The sequence below is a fragment of the Eretmochelys imbricata genome, chromosome 6 (genome assembly GCF_965152235.1).
Source record: "Eretmochelys imbricata isolate rEreImb1 chromosome 6, rEreImb1.hap1, whole genome shotgun sequence".
Lineage (NCBI taxonomy): Eukaryota > Metazoa > Chordata > Testudines > Cheloniidae > Eretmochelys > Eretmochelys imbricata.
Genome location: NC_135577.1, coordinates 63,623,576 through 63,638,585, shown reverse-complemented (window position 1 = coordinate 63,638,585; position 15,010 = coordinate 63,623,576). Strand labels below are relative to the sequence as shown.

Here is a 15,010-nt window from a genome sequence, read left to right as displayed (position 1 = left end):
CTCATTAAATTATTTCACTTCCAAAGCCTATTTGTCTCTTTGAGGCGGGAGGGGGACTTCCCCCCCCCCTTTTAAAAACAAACTGATATGTATTTTCTTGTAACAGCTTTGACCAATGTTCTCAACATATGCAGGAGGACACATTTGCTGAGATTTGTGAATAGATCATCCACAATGTTTAGGACAAAGCACTAGGAGCCAAATTCATCTCTGCCGTAAATCAATGGCATTACAAAAAGCTGAATTTCATCCTAAGCCTCCCTCAGTCTTCTTTCCACTTTTATTTATTAAACAGAATTATTCCTATAGTTTACATTTGCAGGTACCATTTTTAAAAATGCTATCTAGAGAGAAGGGCTAGCCACCCACATGCATTTTGTTAATTGTTACTACTAATCAGCAGGCTAGCCCACAGAAATTAATATTTACAGAAGTTGAGCAGGTAATCAGAAAACTACTTAAAAATCTGACACAAGAAAAGCAATATGATCAGTACTATTCTTGCTATATATTCAAGTCTAGTTCTCTCTCTCTCATTGGAATAGTGATATCACTTGTTTCCAGACCAGTACAAGCACCACATGCATTTCATATAAAAATTAACCTAAGCTGTAAAACTCATCAGCCACATACTCTCCCTGGGAAAATTACTCAGAAAACACGTAATGCAAGAATGAACATTTCCTCGGATGTGATTTAGTAATGTCTCCAAACTTTGGCACAATATACCTGTGTGAAGTATGGGATGCACACACACAATAAAAACAAACAAAATTCACCCATCTGTAAATCCAGAATGTGTTTTGGCTTCCACCTTCATCGAGTGATGAAGATGCGACTTATTAATAAAATGGTTTCAAAACACAAAATCACATTGAAGCAGTGTGTACAACATGGAAAAGCCAAAGAATACATACAACACCATGTTTTGCTGTGGCATATACTCAGAAGGACTCACACTCCATGTTAAGTCCAAAATAATAATCCAGAGATTCTCTCAAGTTGCTTAGGCCCTACCATTTTTTCATGAGGGAAAAATTAATTTTGTATCTGAGAGACTGTGGTGATTGTTTAAATATTTTAGCATGAAAAATACTAATAATCTAGTGATCAGTTAGTCTAAATCATTGTTGTATATTATTAAAGAATCAATATTGGGTACATTCATTTGGATCCAAATGCCCTTTAATGCACCGTGCTATTAATTTCCCTTTTTTTAATAGCTTTTATAAACACAAAGAATGCTTTCTATATTGTTTTATATCTTCAATGTATTCTACAAACAATAGATTTTTTACCAATTTTGTGTGTGTGTGTACATAGATAGATAGATAATCTATATGTATATCAGAAACAAAAAAAGACATTGAAAGAACATTAAGTTTATAAAGTCAAGCACTCAAAAGTTAAGAATTAATTCAGCCCTCTTGTGCACATTATGATACAGTTTTTAAATTACATGATCCCATACTATTTTTTCTACAGGACCCCTGCCTCATTCAGTGCACAGACTATACAGTGCTCATTTAAGAAGCTATTCCAGTGATTTTCAACCTTTTTTTCATTTGTGGACCTCTAAAAAATTTAGAGGCACAGGCCCTTTTGGAAATCTTAGACGCAGTCTGCAGACCCCCAGGGGTCCACGGACCACAGGTTGAAAACCACTGTTGTACGGTAACAACAACCTTTTGCAGACCCCATAGTCTGAGGCTCCTCAGGGGTCTGCAGACCACAGACTGAAAACCACTGAGCTATTCAATATTTTACTTTTACTTCATTGTTTAATGTATGGCCCCATTCCTTACTGCACACAATTCATACCTATCTTTGAGGACAAAAGGAGAACTGAGACACAGGGAGATTAAGGTCAAAAGTATTCACTAATTCTAGGTGCCCAATTAGGGAGACCTAGGAACTGATTTTTCAAAGAATTATACAGCACTTTATATATTCAAAGCACAGCTCTCATTTACTTCAGTTGCAGTTGTGAGTCCTCAGCAATTCTGCAAATCTTTTTTTTTCTTAAAAAAAATCAGACCCCAGAGACTCAATTTGGGCACCCAGAAAATGAAGAACACAATAATTCATAAATTTATAAATTATATGGCCAGATTAAAGAAAAGGAGTACTTGTGGCACCTTAGAGACTAACCAATTTATTTGAGCATAAGCTTTCGTGAGCTACAGCTCACTTCACCAGATTAGATTGTCATAATCTAATTTGACCTCCCACATAATACAAGCCATATGACTTCCCTGAATTAATTCTTGTTTAAACTAAAACATGTTTTTTTTAAAAAAAATTCAACTCTTAATTTTAAAATTTTGCAATAGAAAATCGTCCACAACCCTTTGTAAACTATTCCAAAGGTTAGTTACCCTCACTTAAAAAAATTCAGTCTTATTTCTAGACCGAATTTGTCGAGCTTCAGCTTCCAGCCATTGGATCTCATTACACCTTTGTCTGTTAGACTGAGGTGCCCTTTTTTATCCAGTTTCAGTTCCCCATATAGGTATTTATAAACTGATCAAATCACCGCTTAATCTTCTCTTTGATAAACTAAAAAGATTGAGCTCCTTGAGTCTTTTATTATAAAGTATGTCTTCCAATCTGTTAGGTTTCAGAGTGGTAGCCGTGTTAGTGTGTATCAGCAAAAACAACAAGGAGTCCCAATCTGTTAGTTATTCTTGTGGCTCTTCTCTGAACCTGCTCCAATTTTTAAACATTTTTTTATTGTGGGCACCAACACTTTTAAAGTCACTGCTTCCCAGGATGCAGTCCCCCATCCTGTAAGTATGACTTGCATTCTTTGTTCTTAGATGTATGACTTTACATTGGGCCATTCTGAAACACATACTGTTTGCCTGCGTCCAACTGATTGCTCTGTATCAGTGACCTGTCCTCTTCATTATTTACCACTCCACCAATCTTTGTGTCATCTGCAAGCTTTATCAGTAATGACTTTATGTTTTCTTCCAGGTCATTGATACAAATGCTAAATGGCATAGGGCCAGTAACCACTCTATGAAGAGCCTATCTAGAAACACAGCCATGTCATTATGATTCCCTGTTTACAATTACATTTTGAAACCTATCAGTCTGCCATTTAATCCGTTTAATGTGTGCCATGATGATTGTACATTGTTCTAGTTTCTTAATCTAAGCATCATGCAGTATCGAGTCAATCATCTTACAAAAGTCTATTGCATCAATACTATTATCTTTATCAACCAAACTCCTAATCTTCCAAAAAAAATCTAGTTCTTTTGACAAGATCTATTTTCTCTATACCCCGGTTGATTGACATTAATTATATTACCTTCCTTTAATTCTTTATCAGTCAAGTCCCATATCAGCCTTTCCGCTGTTTTACCCAAGATCCATGTCAGGCTGACAGGCCTAATTACCCAGATCATCCCGTTTGCCCTTTTTGAAAATTGGCACATCAGCTTTCTTTCAGTCTTCTGAAACTTCCTCAGTGTTCCAAGACTTATTGAATGGTACCATTAACGGTCCAGCCAGCTCCTCAGCCAACTCTTAAAATTCTAGGATGCAAATTATCTGGACCTGTTGATTTTAAAATATCTAACTTTAGTAGTTGCTGTTTAACAACCTCCTGAGTTACTGTTGGAATGGAAAGTGTTTCACCATCATCATATATGAATAGATCATGCTGCATTTTACCAAATACAGAACAAAAATATTTATTGAACACTTCTGTCTTTTCTATATTATTATTGACAATTCTACCATTTCCATTTAGTAATGGATCGATAACCACCTTAGGATTCCTTTCAATGACTACCTGTGAAAAATTTAGTTTAATTGTCTTGCCTAGCATCACATAAGCACTCTGGCAGAGGTAGGGATAGAATCCAGATCTCCAGGGTAGCATTCAACTGCCTTAATTATGAGACCATCTTTCCCCTTCCTGCAATCCCCTGCCTCATTCACTACACACCTTTCAACTTCTGCAACAAATGAGGCAAGGGTCCTACAGATAAGAGATTCCTTCACTACATAACCACAATTCATCCCCAGAGCAGGTCCATCCAGTGAACTAAATGAGGCAAGGATCCTGTGGAAAAAAATCATATATGGTCATGTAATTAAAGACTGTGTCATATTGACATCCAAACGGTTCATCAGCAGGGTTGCAATCTTTAGATCCACTGCACAGACCTCTGCCACTTGAGCTAAAAGAATACCTGATGACACTGGAGGGGAATGACACACACATTTTGCCAGTGGGTTTCACAGATATTTGCTGTGTGTTCCACTCCCAACTCTGGAAAGGAGCACACTTTAGTGAGCACACAGACTATTATGCTTATTTTCCTCCAAGCTTGACTGCCCCATCCCCTCCAACCTGTCCCAGTCCTGTCTATTCCCCACCCCTGGCTCCCTGTCCTTCTCCCATTCTCCTTGCCTACCCAGTCCCAGTCTCCACTGCTCACGCTTTTCATCCCACTCCAAGTCTCCTTGACCAGCCAGTCTCCATTCTCCCCTCCCTGCTCCTCATCCAATCTCTCTCTCCCCTACCTGCCCCCACCACTAGTTCACAGTCCCAGTCTCCCTCATTGGGCTCCTCATATAATCTTTGTCTCTGCTCCATGACTCTTTGACCCAATCTCCTCCTTCCCTGACTCTTTGACCCAGTCTCTTTGCCCAGCTATTCCTAGCTCTCCCTCTGCACACAACTCCTTACCAGATTCGTCTCCCCACTCCCTGCCACACTGGTTCCTACTCCCAGTCTCCTTATGCAGCTGGGCCAAGTCTCTTCCCTTCTCCTCCTCCAATCTCAATGCCCGTCTCCCCCCGCCCACCCCAATCAATTAAATCACTATTCCCCCCCCGCCCGACTCCCAGACCCAGTCCCCCTCCCCATGGCTCCCAGTTTTCTTGCCCAACCAGTTCCTGCTTCATTCCCTTCCCCCATCCACCCACATTTCCAGCTCCCAACCCCAGTTCCACCACCATCAATTCTGGCTCTCAGACCCATCCTCCTTTCCCCTCCCATCTCAGTCTCACCAGCATCCTTGTCTTAATCTATTCATTTCCCTTTCCCTAGTTTGGTTTTGTCCCCACTGCATTCAGATCAGACAGCTTCCTCCTCCATGCTGTCTAGCTGCAAGCAGGGAAATCACTGAGAGCACAAGAGAGACAGGCTCCCTGCTCTCAGTCCCAGTGCAGGAGCAGCAACTACAAGGAACTTCTGGCTTCACCCTTTAGTCCTGAGCTGATAGGAGCATGCTCAGTTTCTCAAGGGATGGTGCATGCAGAGTCTAGTCACCAATGACCTCTTCTTAGCTAAAGCTCATAACCAGTACTCCATCCCCATCCTTGACTTGTCAGCCACCTCTGACACCATCAATTATGGCCTTCTTGAAATCTTGTCCTCTCTCTTGGCTTCTGTGACTCTTCCCCCTCCTGTGTCTCCTCCTCCTCCCTCTTTAATAGCTTCTTCAGTGTGTCCTTCAGAGGATCTTTCTCACCCTCCTCCAACTTTCTGCAAGGGTTCTACAGGGTTCTGTTCTTGGTCCTCTTCTCTTCTCCCTCTACATGTTATCTCTGGGTAATCTAATCTGCAAACAAATTCAGCTGTTATCTCTATGCTCACAACTCAGAAATCTACCTTTCTACTGCAGAATTGTCTCCTTCCGTCTAAACTAAAATCTCAGCCTGTCTCTGACATCTCCTCATGGTTTTTTAGCCCTCAGGTCAGCATGGCTAAAATAGAGCTCCAAGCCTGCCATTCTATCTCCTTTCTTGATCACTGTGGAGACCACCATCATCTTATCCGTCACTCAGGCCTGTAACCTAGGCGTCTTGTTCAGCTTGGATCTCTCTCTTGGTCCTCAAATCCAGGTTATGTTATGCAGAAAGAATCTGCAAGATGTAGACATCTCTAAGATGTTTCATCTGGGCTCTCATAATCTTTTGTCTTGATTACTTCAGCATTCTTCTCTCTGGCCTTGACAAATGCGATCTTGCCCCACACATATCCATTCAGAATACTGCTGCAAAAATAATTTTCCTACCCCATGGCTTTGGCCACATCACCCTCTCCCTGAATCCATCCTCTAACTCCCCCATAAGCTTCATCTTCACTTTAAAGGCCCTTTACAGCATAGTCCCACCCTACCTATCATCTCTTATTGAATTCACTATTGAGATGTCAACTTTTGCTACAGTCCCCATGATGTCATCCTCCATCACCCATTTGTTAACTTTTCAAACAAGCACCTTTGTGCTTTCTTCAATGCTGGTCCTTATGCTTGGAAGGCACTCCCCATAAACATCTGCAATGTTACCTCATTATCCTCTTTCAAATCCCTTAAAACTGTCCTTTTCCATGATCAGGCCTCGAGTGTGCTGATTCCACTGCCTATCAAGCTGACCATTCATTGTTTCCTTGTACTTCCTGTCAGACTGTGTCCATCTGATGGATTTTATTTTATACTTAGTGTGAAGCTGTCTACCAGGGTGGCAACTCAGATCAGAGCCATAGGCCAACTCACTTGTGTCTGAATATCAAAGAAGTGTTAAGTATGCGGTCAGACTAGCTCACTCATATGCTGATAGAGATAAAAGAGAGATGCTAATGTTACTGTATTCACTTATCAGTAAGCAATTGTCTCTTATTACATTATATTTGCATTGCATATACCCCTATAATTACATTTACAGTATGTATATCCTGACAATTAAATAACTCTAGATCAAATGTGTGTTAAGATAAGAATGTACATGATGTGTAAACTTCATGAAAACTAATGGATTTTTGTTTCCTATTACATTACATTTTATATTGTGTATATCCCTGTGATTAATTCATCAAATGGGAATCAGAGTAGCAGCCATGTTAGTCTGTATCCGCAAAAAGAAAAGGAGTACTTGTGGCACCTTAGAGACTAATAAATTTATTTAGTCTCTAAGGTGCCACAAGTACTCCTTTTCTTTTTTCATATCGGAATGGAACCCTGGAAATGCTAATGAACGACTTAATGGCTGTAACAGGAAATGCTATTTTCAAAGCAAGGGGACATGGAGGAATAAAGACACTTATCAGATTGCTTTCTGTGTGGAAAAGCTATAAATATGAATTCAAAAAAGGATCTAGTATCTCTGAACTATTTGGACATTCAAATGAAAGTGTTCCAGATGCAAGAGAGAGATCCTCAAAGTTATTTTGGGTAACTCTGAGAGACTTACGGAAAACTAGCCAATTACTACATCTCTACTATCATTGTGGATGTACAAATTTAGACTTATCTGTTAATGTATTTTATCTGCTTTAATCCCTCGATAACTCTCATTTCTTTTTCTTAGCTAATAAACCTTTAGTTAGTTTACTAGAGAAATTGGTTGTAAGCGTTGTCTTGATGTAAGATCAAAAGTATTTATTGACCTGGGGTAAGTGACTAATTCTTTGGAGTTGGGAGTAACCTAGTATCACAAAGTCCAGTTTTCTGGCTGGTAAGATAGGCTGGAGAGTCTAAGGGGGATTGTCCTTGTCTCCATGGTAAGGCTAATATAGTGATCCAGGAAATTACATTTGTTACTGGCTTGGTGAAATCTAAATATAGAATATGCCACCGGTTTGTGGTGTCCGCCCTGTTTTCTGACAGTCTGACCTGAGACTGGCATTCACAGTTCTGAGCCATTCCAGACCCCTACTCCAAAGCATAGTGGACCTGGAGCTGTTTTTAAAAAAAAAAAAAAAAAAAGTCACCAGATTTTTTTAAATATGAACAAAAAGCTTATTTTCTTTTTTAGCTGAAATTTCCAAAAAAATTCTGCTTGAGGCAACCATTCAAAATAGAAAATTTTAGTCCAAACAGATAAAGTTAGAAAAGTTAAAAGCAACTGAAAAAAGGGTCTTGTAATGCTAAGTGTCAGACAACCTTAACAGACAGTGCTACTGACCCCTCCTACATCCTCTCATCCAAAACCCGATCTTCTTAATATGCCAATTTACAGGGGACCCTCCTGTCTGTTGTGCAATACAAATTTAAACATTTTTAATGTAACCCAGCAACTCCATACATGTGCTGTACATATTCAGACAATAAAAGAACAGCTGCATTCACCTTGTGAACTGATACAAAAAACTAGCCAATAATAATTGATATGATAAGGAGTAAAAACAATGAAGAGGTGTATTTTCTGACTTAGTCCATTTCTAAGGACAAATATTTCAACAATCGCAAATCAACTCTCTTTACAAGATTTCAAAAGCAATTATAATAGTAAATTAGCCACTGATCAGTCAATACTGGTATTGAGGACTACTAGTGCTCAAATGACAATTTGGCAAACTTTTTTATTAATAGTTCTAAGACTTCTGACACCCTCCATTTACATTTTTTTTTTTTTTTGAAATTGTGAACTTAAATTCTCTCCTGGTCCAAAGCTGCAAATATCAAGTTTAACTCAGAGGCAGAAATTTATGGCTGGAATTCTAAACCTCTGCACAGAAGGTTTCTAATGGGTAAACATGGACAGAACCCTGAAATCAAGAAAGGACCAACAGACAGCAGGTATAATACGTACCTCAAAACACTACCCTGCAGTTTGGATACACTGAAGAACTTTAAATGGTGAACTTTTGTTTTCGTTTAACCAACTGTAAATGGTTTATATGGGGTTAAACAAGTCCAAAGGATGAAATAAATAATATAAGCACACAACCCTTAACTTTTCCATTCATTCAGTGTCTCTGTAAATCATTAGAAGTTCCATGAATATTAATATTCTGTCTCCCTGTTTCTAAGCAGGGCCATAAGCATGGTCTCTGGATGGCTCACAGCCAGCTCGAATTTACCATTTTAACAACTAAAATCAAAATTTAAAAAAATATGAGAGAGAGAAACGAACATCTTCCAGTATAAACTTTATAACCTTCTTCTTTGCCAGGGAACTGCATCACATTTTCCCTAAATATGAATAAAAGTGTCATTAAATACACACTTTCTTGCAAACTTCATATTTTTCCTGGCTTCTTTTTAGCTCTATAAATATCATTGGGTGCAGGAATTTGGGACACTACATTTGCACACAATTTTTAAAGGCACAGATGCAGGGTTTTTTAATTTTCTCAAGATATCCAAACGTCTTGATATTTTACAGAGTAAACAGAATCCAATTCCTCTTAAGCTAGGGATAGATTCTCCCCCTGACATATGCATAACTCTGACTGAGAGGGCAGCTATACAAACCACAGAAGTTACCGATGGACAAGACCTCACATTTCTAAAGTCTCTACAGCAGTTTACTCTCTTATACTTCGACTATTTCTGTTGGTGGAGTGTCTCTGACATCACTTGGCAACTTTTTCCGTTCTCAAATTGATCTTACTATTAAAAGCTTTTCTTTATATCTGAACTTTCCCTTCTTTCATTCAAAGCCATTACATCTTGTAATACCACTTTAATCAACCTCACCCAATCCTGGTATGGTTCTGAAGCTTTTTGTGAGCGGTACTCTAGGCTTACTGATAAGCCTGTGTCCTGGTGCACTGTCACTACCTTTCTCCCACAAATCTGTGAGTACTTTAACTCATAAAGGAAGGTCGCTGCTCCAGATCCCAAACTCACAATCACAGAACTTGGGCCTGGAAGAGCCAACCTCCATTTGAGACGCCACAAAATTTAACAGGAGGGGCAGGAAATGGACCATCAGCAGGTAAGACTCACCAAAAAGCACTGGAAGTACTGCTAGTTTAGACGACAGCGTCAAAAGGAAGTTATGGAACTAAATGAGCCAAGTCAAATTGAAGCAACACAGATAACAGCCTTACAAAAAGCTAAAGAAAATGAAACACTGAAAAGAAATGGTAGAAAGAATCTTGTAAAGTCATCTCTAAAGTCTGAAATAAATATTAAGGAAAACACAACAAAGTCACCAACTGAACTGTCCAAATAGAATGATTTTTTTTCCACAGATGTGCTTACGGTAACTGGCTTGTCCATCCCTGTTAAAATGGTCATCTGTTTTTTATCTTCCTGTCATTTTCATGCTTCTCTAATTTTATGACATGATACTGTGGGCCAGAGACTTTAAAAAAAAAAAAAAAAAGGAAAAACTTACTGGTATTGAAAATTCCTCAGCCAAGTACTTCAACAACGATGCTTCTCTAGCCAGAAAGTTACTTCTCTCCATCAGGTTGCCTTGAAGTTTCGTATCAAACTCCTTTCTGACCACTGAAGCAACAGAGTCAATTATTACAAGCTTAACCTTCTTAGAAATGATTTCTTCTTCCAAAGTCTCAATCCTTAAAAAAAAGATAATAATAATAATAAGTATTGACTTAGGTGAAGCAGTAACATCAGACAGAGGGATGTTAGTTGTATAAATATTATGATTAACACACAAAAAATATTTTAGAAGCATAAATTTGTTACACCAAATTATACTAAAACCTTTCTATATGGCCAAGCCCCTCTGTCAAGAGTCACCGTTGCTAGGTTACGGAGATGTGGAAGGGGGAAGGAATCCCGCTCCATAACCACTACCACAGCTCTCAGGCTGCCATAGCTCCTGTATCCCAAAGTCCCCCCTTCAAAGTGGAGGGTTGGAGGAGACAGATAATATGGATCTGCTCTGTCCCATGCAGTCATGGGGGTAATCAGGGAGATATGCACACACAGAGGTTGTGCCCTGTCTCCTTTCTCACATAGGAGAAACATCCCATTTCTACCACTGTGGGTCCCCTCTACAGCCACTGGGCCAGGTCCCTTTCTACGTACTTGCAATGTAATATACATGTCAAAATATATTTGGTTAATAATATGCTAAGAGTTCATCCTCTCTGATGGGGCTGTAAGTAGTATACAGCACAAGTAGTCTGCTACTAACATGTTTGCAGATACACACAAGAAGAATGGCAAAACGTCCTTGCCACATCATAACCTGTCTTCATGACAACGTATCATCACAAGTTGACAAAGTAACATGGCAACACAGGATCATCATGTAAAAGCTTTCCTGGATGACAGTCATGAGTGGGGCTCCTCTCTCTATTTGCAGGAGGATCCCACCATCTTCTTTTCTTCCTCCCTCATAATGTGGGGATGGGAGGAAGATACTCAGGAGGAATAATTAGGAGGCACTTCGATGATTTTGCTCTACCCTAATCTGAGCTAGAGAAAGCCAGGAGCCCATCAGCTGCACAAACTCCATCAGAGCTACATCTAGGATTATGAAGGGATTCCTGCAAACCACATTTTGCTGGCTGTGTATTAGAGTTTGCTGCATTATAAAAATAGCAATATTAATATCAATTGGTCATACGCTAAACGAGACATCTCAGAAAGCTTTTTCAAAACCTTCTGAATAAAGGGGATCAAATACATGCATCAAGATACAGGGTTGTTGGTCATTTTGCACTAATTTTATCTAGTCAGACTTGCCTAGTTATTTAAATGTAAAGGCCAAAGAAGTGAACTACTGTACATAAAGCTTGAGATGTAAAACATTACATTCATTACAGACCATTCAGCAATGATGGGCCTCTCATTGCACTCCAAAGCAAACAATACCTTTTCAGCACACTGTCACAGGTGAGCTCCCGATAGAGATGAATGCTACGGGTCATTGAAAACAACTTTTCTTCTGTGCCAAAATAATTAGGGAAACGGTGTTCTGCTATCTCAACCAACCTGTTAAAATTCAAAAGGCACATCACAGCAAATTCTGGGCTAACAAGACAGCAACCTTCCTGTACCATTTCCACCACCCCCATAAATTCAAAGTACACAAAGGAAGAGATATTTGATTAACTAAATAGAGGAAGGGTGAGCAGATGTAGATTTTAAGCTAATTTGACTTCCTTTTCCAAGGAGGAAGCACATTCAAGCGGCCAGAGTGGAGGGCTAGAAGTCAGGGGATGACAGTTCTATTCCCAGTTATGCCACTGAGTCGTTAGTGAAGTTAGGCAAGACACCACTTCTCTGTGTTAGCTCCTCTATGAATAAAATAAAAGTAATAACATTTCCCTAAGTCAAAGGGGAATTGTAAGGTTTAGTTACTACCGGCATGTCTACACTACAAAAATAAGTCAATCTAACTTAGCTCAGCATACAGCCGCTACAGTAATTATATCACTGGTACGTGTTTAGATTTTGCTCCTTGTGTAAGCGATGTGTCTCTTCACCAGAAACGCTTGAATCGATTGTACTGTCAGTGAGGGACATGGTGGAATGGCTTCTGAAAGTCAGTAACAGTCAATGTAAGCAACTTAGTGTCTACACCAGAGGTGGGCAAACTACGGCCCATGGGCCACATCCAGCGCGTGGGACACTCCTGCCCAGCCCCTGAGCTCCTGGCCTGGGACGCTAGTCCCCAGTCCCTCCCATGCTGTTCCCCCTCCCCCGCAGCCTCAGCGCGCTGCACCACCGGCGCAACGCTCTGGGCGGCCAGGCAGCACAGCTGCAGAGTCGCGGCCTGACCCGGTGCTCTGGGCGGCGCGACTGTAGCACCACCAGCCACCGGTGCTCCAGGCAGCACGGTAAGGGGGCAGGGAGCAGGGGGAGTTGGATAGAGGACAGGGGAGTTCAGGGGCTGTGGTCAGGGGTTGGGGGTGTGGATAGGGGTCAGGGTGGTCAGAGGGCAGGGAACAGGGGGGGTTGGATGGGGCAGGGGTCCCCGGGAGGCAGTCAGGAATGACGGGGGGGTTGGATGGGGCATCAGGGGACAGTCGGAGTGGGAGGTCTGGGGGTGGTCAGGGGACAGGGAGCAGAGGGTGGTGGATGGGGCAGGAGTCCTGGGGGGCCCAGATAGGAGGCGGGGGCCGGACCACACCTGGCTGTTTGGGGAGACACAGCCTCCCCTAACTGGCCCTCCATACAATTTTGGAAACCCGATGTGGCCCACAGGCCAAAAAGTTTGCCTGCCCCTGGTCTACACTGACACTGCAGTGATTTAACTACATCGACTTTGACTCTACACCTCTCGTGGATGTGGAGTTATTAAGTTGGTGTAGTGGGGCAATTACATTGGCAGGAGCAAAATTTTAGACACTTACATAGTTAGGTCAACGTTAATTGCCTTGCATCGACCTAACTCTGTAGTGCAGACCAGGCCTGAATGAAATGTACTTTAAGATTCTTGTACAAAAGTCACTACTAAAGTGCAAAGTATTATTTCTTTAGTTCTGATTATCAATGATATTTGCATTTAAATACGGGTATTGATGATCCCAGATCATCTTCTCTTCTGCCTCAACCCTGTAGTGAGGTCATAAAGCTGAGTTTGTGTCATCACAGAAATTTCTTTGGCAACAAGCTGATGTCATATATACAGGCTTATGACATCACTGCAACATCCAGTGGACAAAACGGTGGAGCTGGGAGGAAGATATCATGATTCAAATGCAAATTGGTAACAGCAGCACAGATATGGAGAGAGTTCTTGACCAAGTCAAATGGTTTTTCATTTATGTGCTGTTTTAAAAGTTTGCTTCAGCATGAAAATCTCTCAAATGGACAATTCTCTGATTTTGCCACTTACCCAATTTTTAAAAAGACATGTGAAAGCCTAAAGCAGAAAAGGGAAATTTATTTTTCAGGCCACAGTGAAAGATCATTAGATGGACAGCTCCAGCAAATAAAATATTCCGTTTAACCACAAAACAGACACAATATAGTTAACCAACCAAGAGGTTACCCGAGATGGCTGGCAGGAGGTTGTGATGGGTCACTAAGACAGGTCTTTCACCATCATCTCGCTTCACATAGGTCAGTGTTTTTCAATCTTTCTGATACCAAGATCGGCTTGCTGCCTTCCTAACCTGTGTCAGGGAGATCTCAGGGAGCAGTGCCAGTCCATGGACCGGTTGTTAAGAAACACCAATATAGGTCACTTAACAGTTTTTAAATGACAGCAACTTTGAGATACTACTGACTGATTTAAATGAGTGGCCTAGAGATGAAATATTCTATACCCCATTAGCAAGTCCCTGACCCATCCAGTCCATTAGTTGTCATTATTAAGATTTGCAGTTGCTTATTGCCATGCTAGTAAGTGCATCTCATTAATGGATCAAACCAAAAAATCCAGAGCACAATGAATGTTTTTCACCTGGTCCCAAACATTATTATATTCAAAACCCAGGGTCTGGAAAAAAAACAAAAACCCACAATCACAACTCTGAAACTAAATAATTCTCAGTCTTCAAAGGCCAACATTTTCAAATTCAGGTGCTTAAAATTACTCAGGTACAGAGGTGGAAGTGGCATGATTTTTAGAAATGCTGAGCTCCCACAAATTGCACTGAAGTCAGTGCAAGTTGGAAGGACTCAAACACCTTTCAGAGTGGTAGCCGTGTTAGTCTGTATCAGCAAAATGAAAACAAAAACTGAGGAGTACTTGTGGCACCTTAGAGACTAACAAATTTATTTGGGCATAAGCTTTCATGGGCGAAAACCCACTTCATCACATGCATGCAGTGGAAAATACAGTAGGAAGATATAGATTCACACAGAGAACACGAAAAATGGGTGTTGCCATACCAACTGTAAGGAGACCAATTAATTAAGGTGGGCTATTATCAGCCACAGAAAAAAAAATCAGGCCACATTTATCTAGGTACCTAAATATGGATTTAGGAGCCTAACTTTAGGCACTGGTGTTTAAAAATTTTGATCCCTATGATTATTGTAAATTGTTTTGCAATGTTCAAAATGAACAAGGAAGAGAAACTGTTTAACTTTGCTCGGTAGTATTTACACTCCATACTGTATGTATAAAGAGAGTGACATCTGGTGGGTGATATTTTTTCCCAAACACTGCACCGTTGAGATAAAAATCATATTATAAAATGCGTTCCTCTGTTTTACAAGAAATCACAATATTATTAAAACTGAAGCTATTTTGGAAATGTATGTTACTTTTCATTATAATTTGTGCTTACTTTATTTAAAAATAAACTCTTAATTGAACCATTAGGTTAGGCATTTTCACATCTTGACTAACAGTGTAATCTTACTAACATAACCTTCTCATTAAT

General features: G+C 40.3%; 1 protein-coding gene across 1 annotated transcript in view; it reads right to left on the bottom strand.

Moving 5' to 3' along the window:
- The window catches only part of RAD51B (RAD51 paralog B), a 617,352-nt gene that overhangs the window by 577,736 nt on the left and 24,606 nt on the right, over positions 1 to 15,010 (bottom strand). The window contains exons 6-7 of the mRNA XM_077820241.1: positions 11,544 to 11,663; positions 10,093 to 10,276 (exon numbers count right to left, since the gene is read on the bottom strand). Of these exons, the coding sequence (XP_077676367.1) occupies positions 10,093 to 10,276; positions 11,544 to 11,663 (304 nt within the window). The remainder of the gene's footprint in view (positions 1 to 10,092; positions 10,277 to 11,543; positions 11,664 to 15,010) is intronic.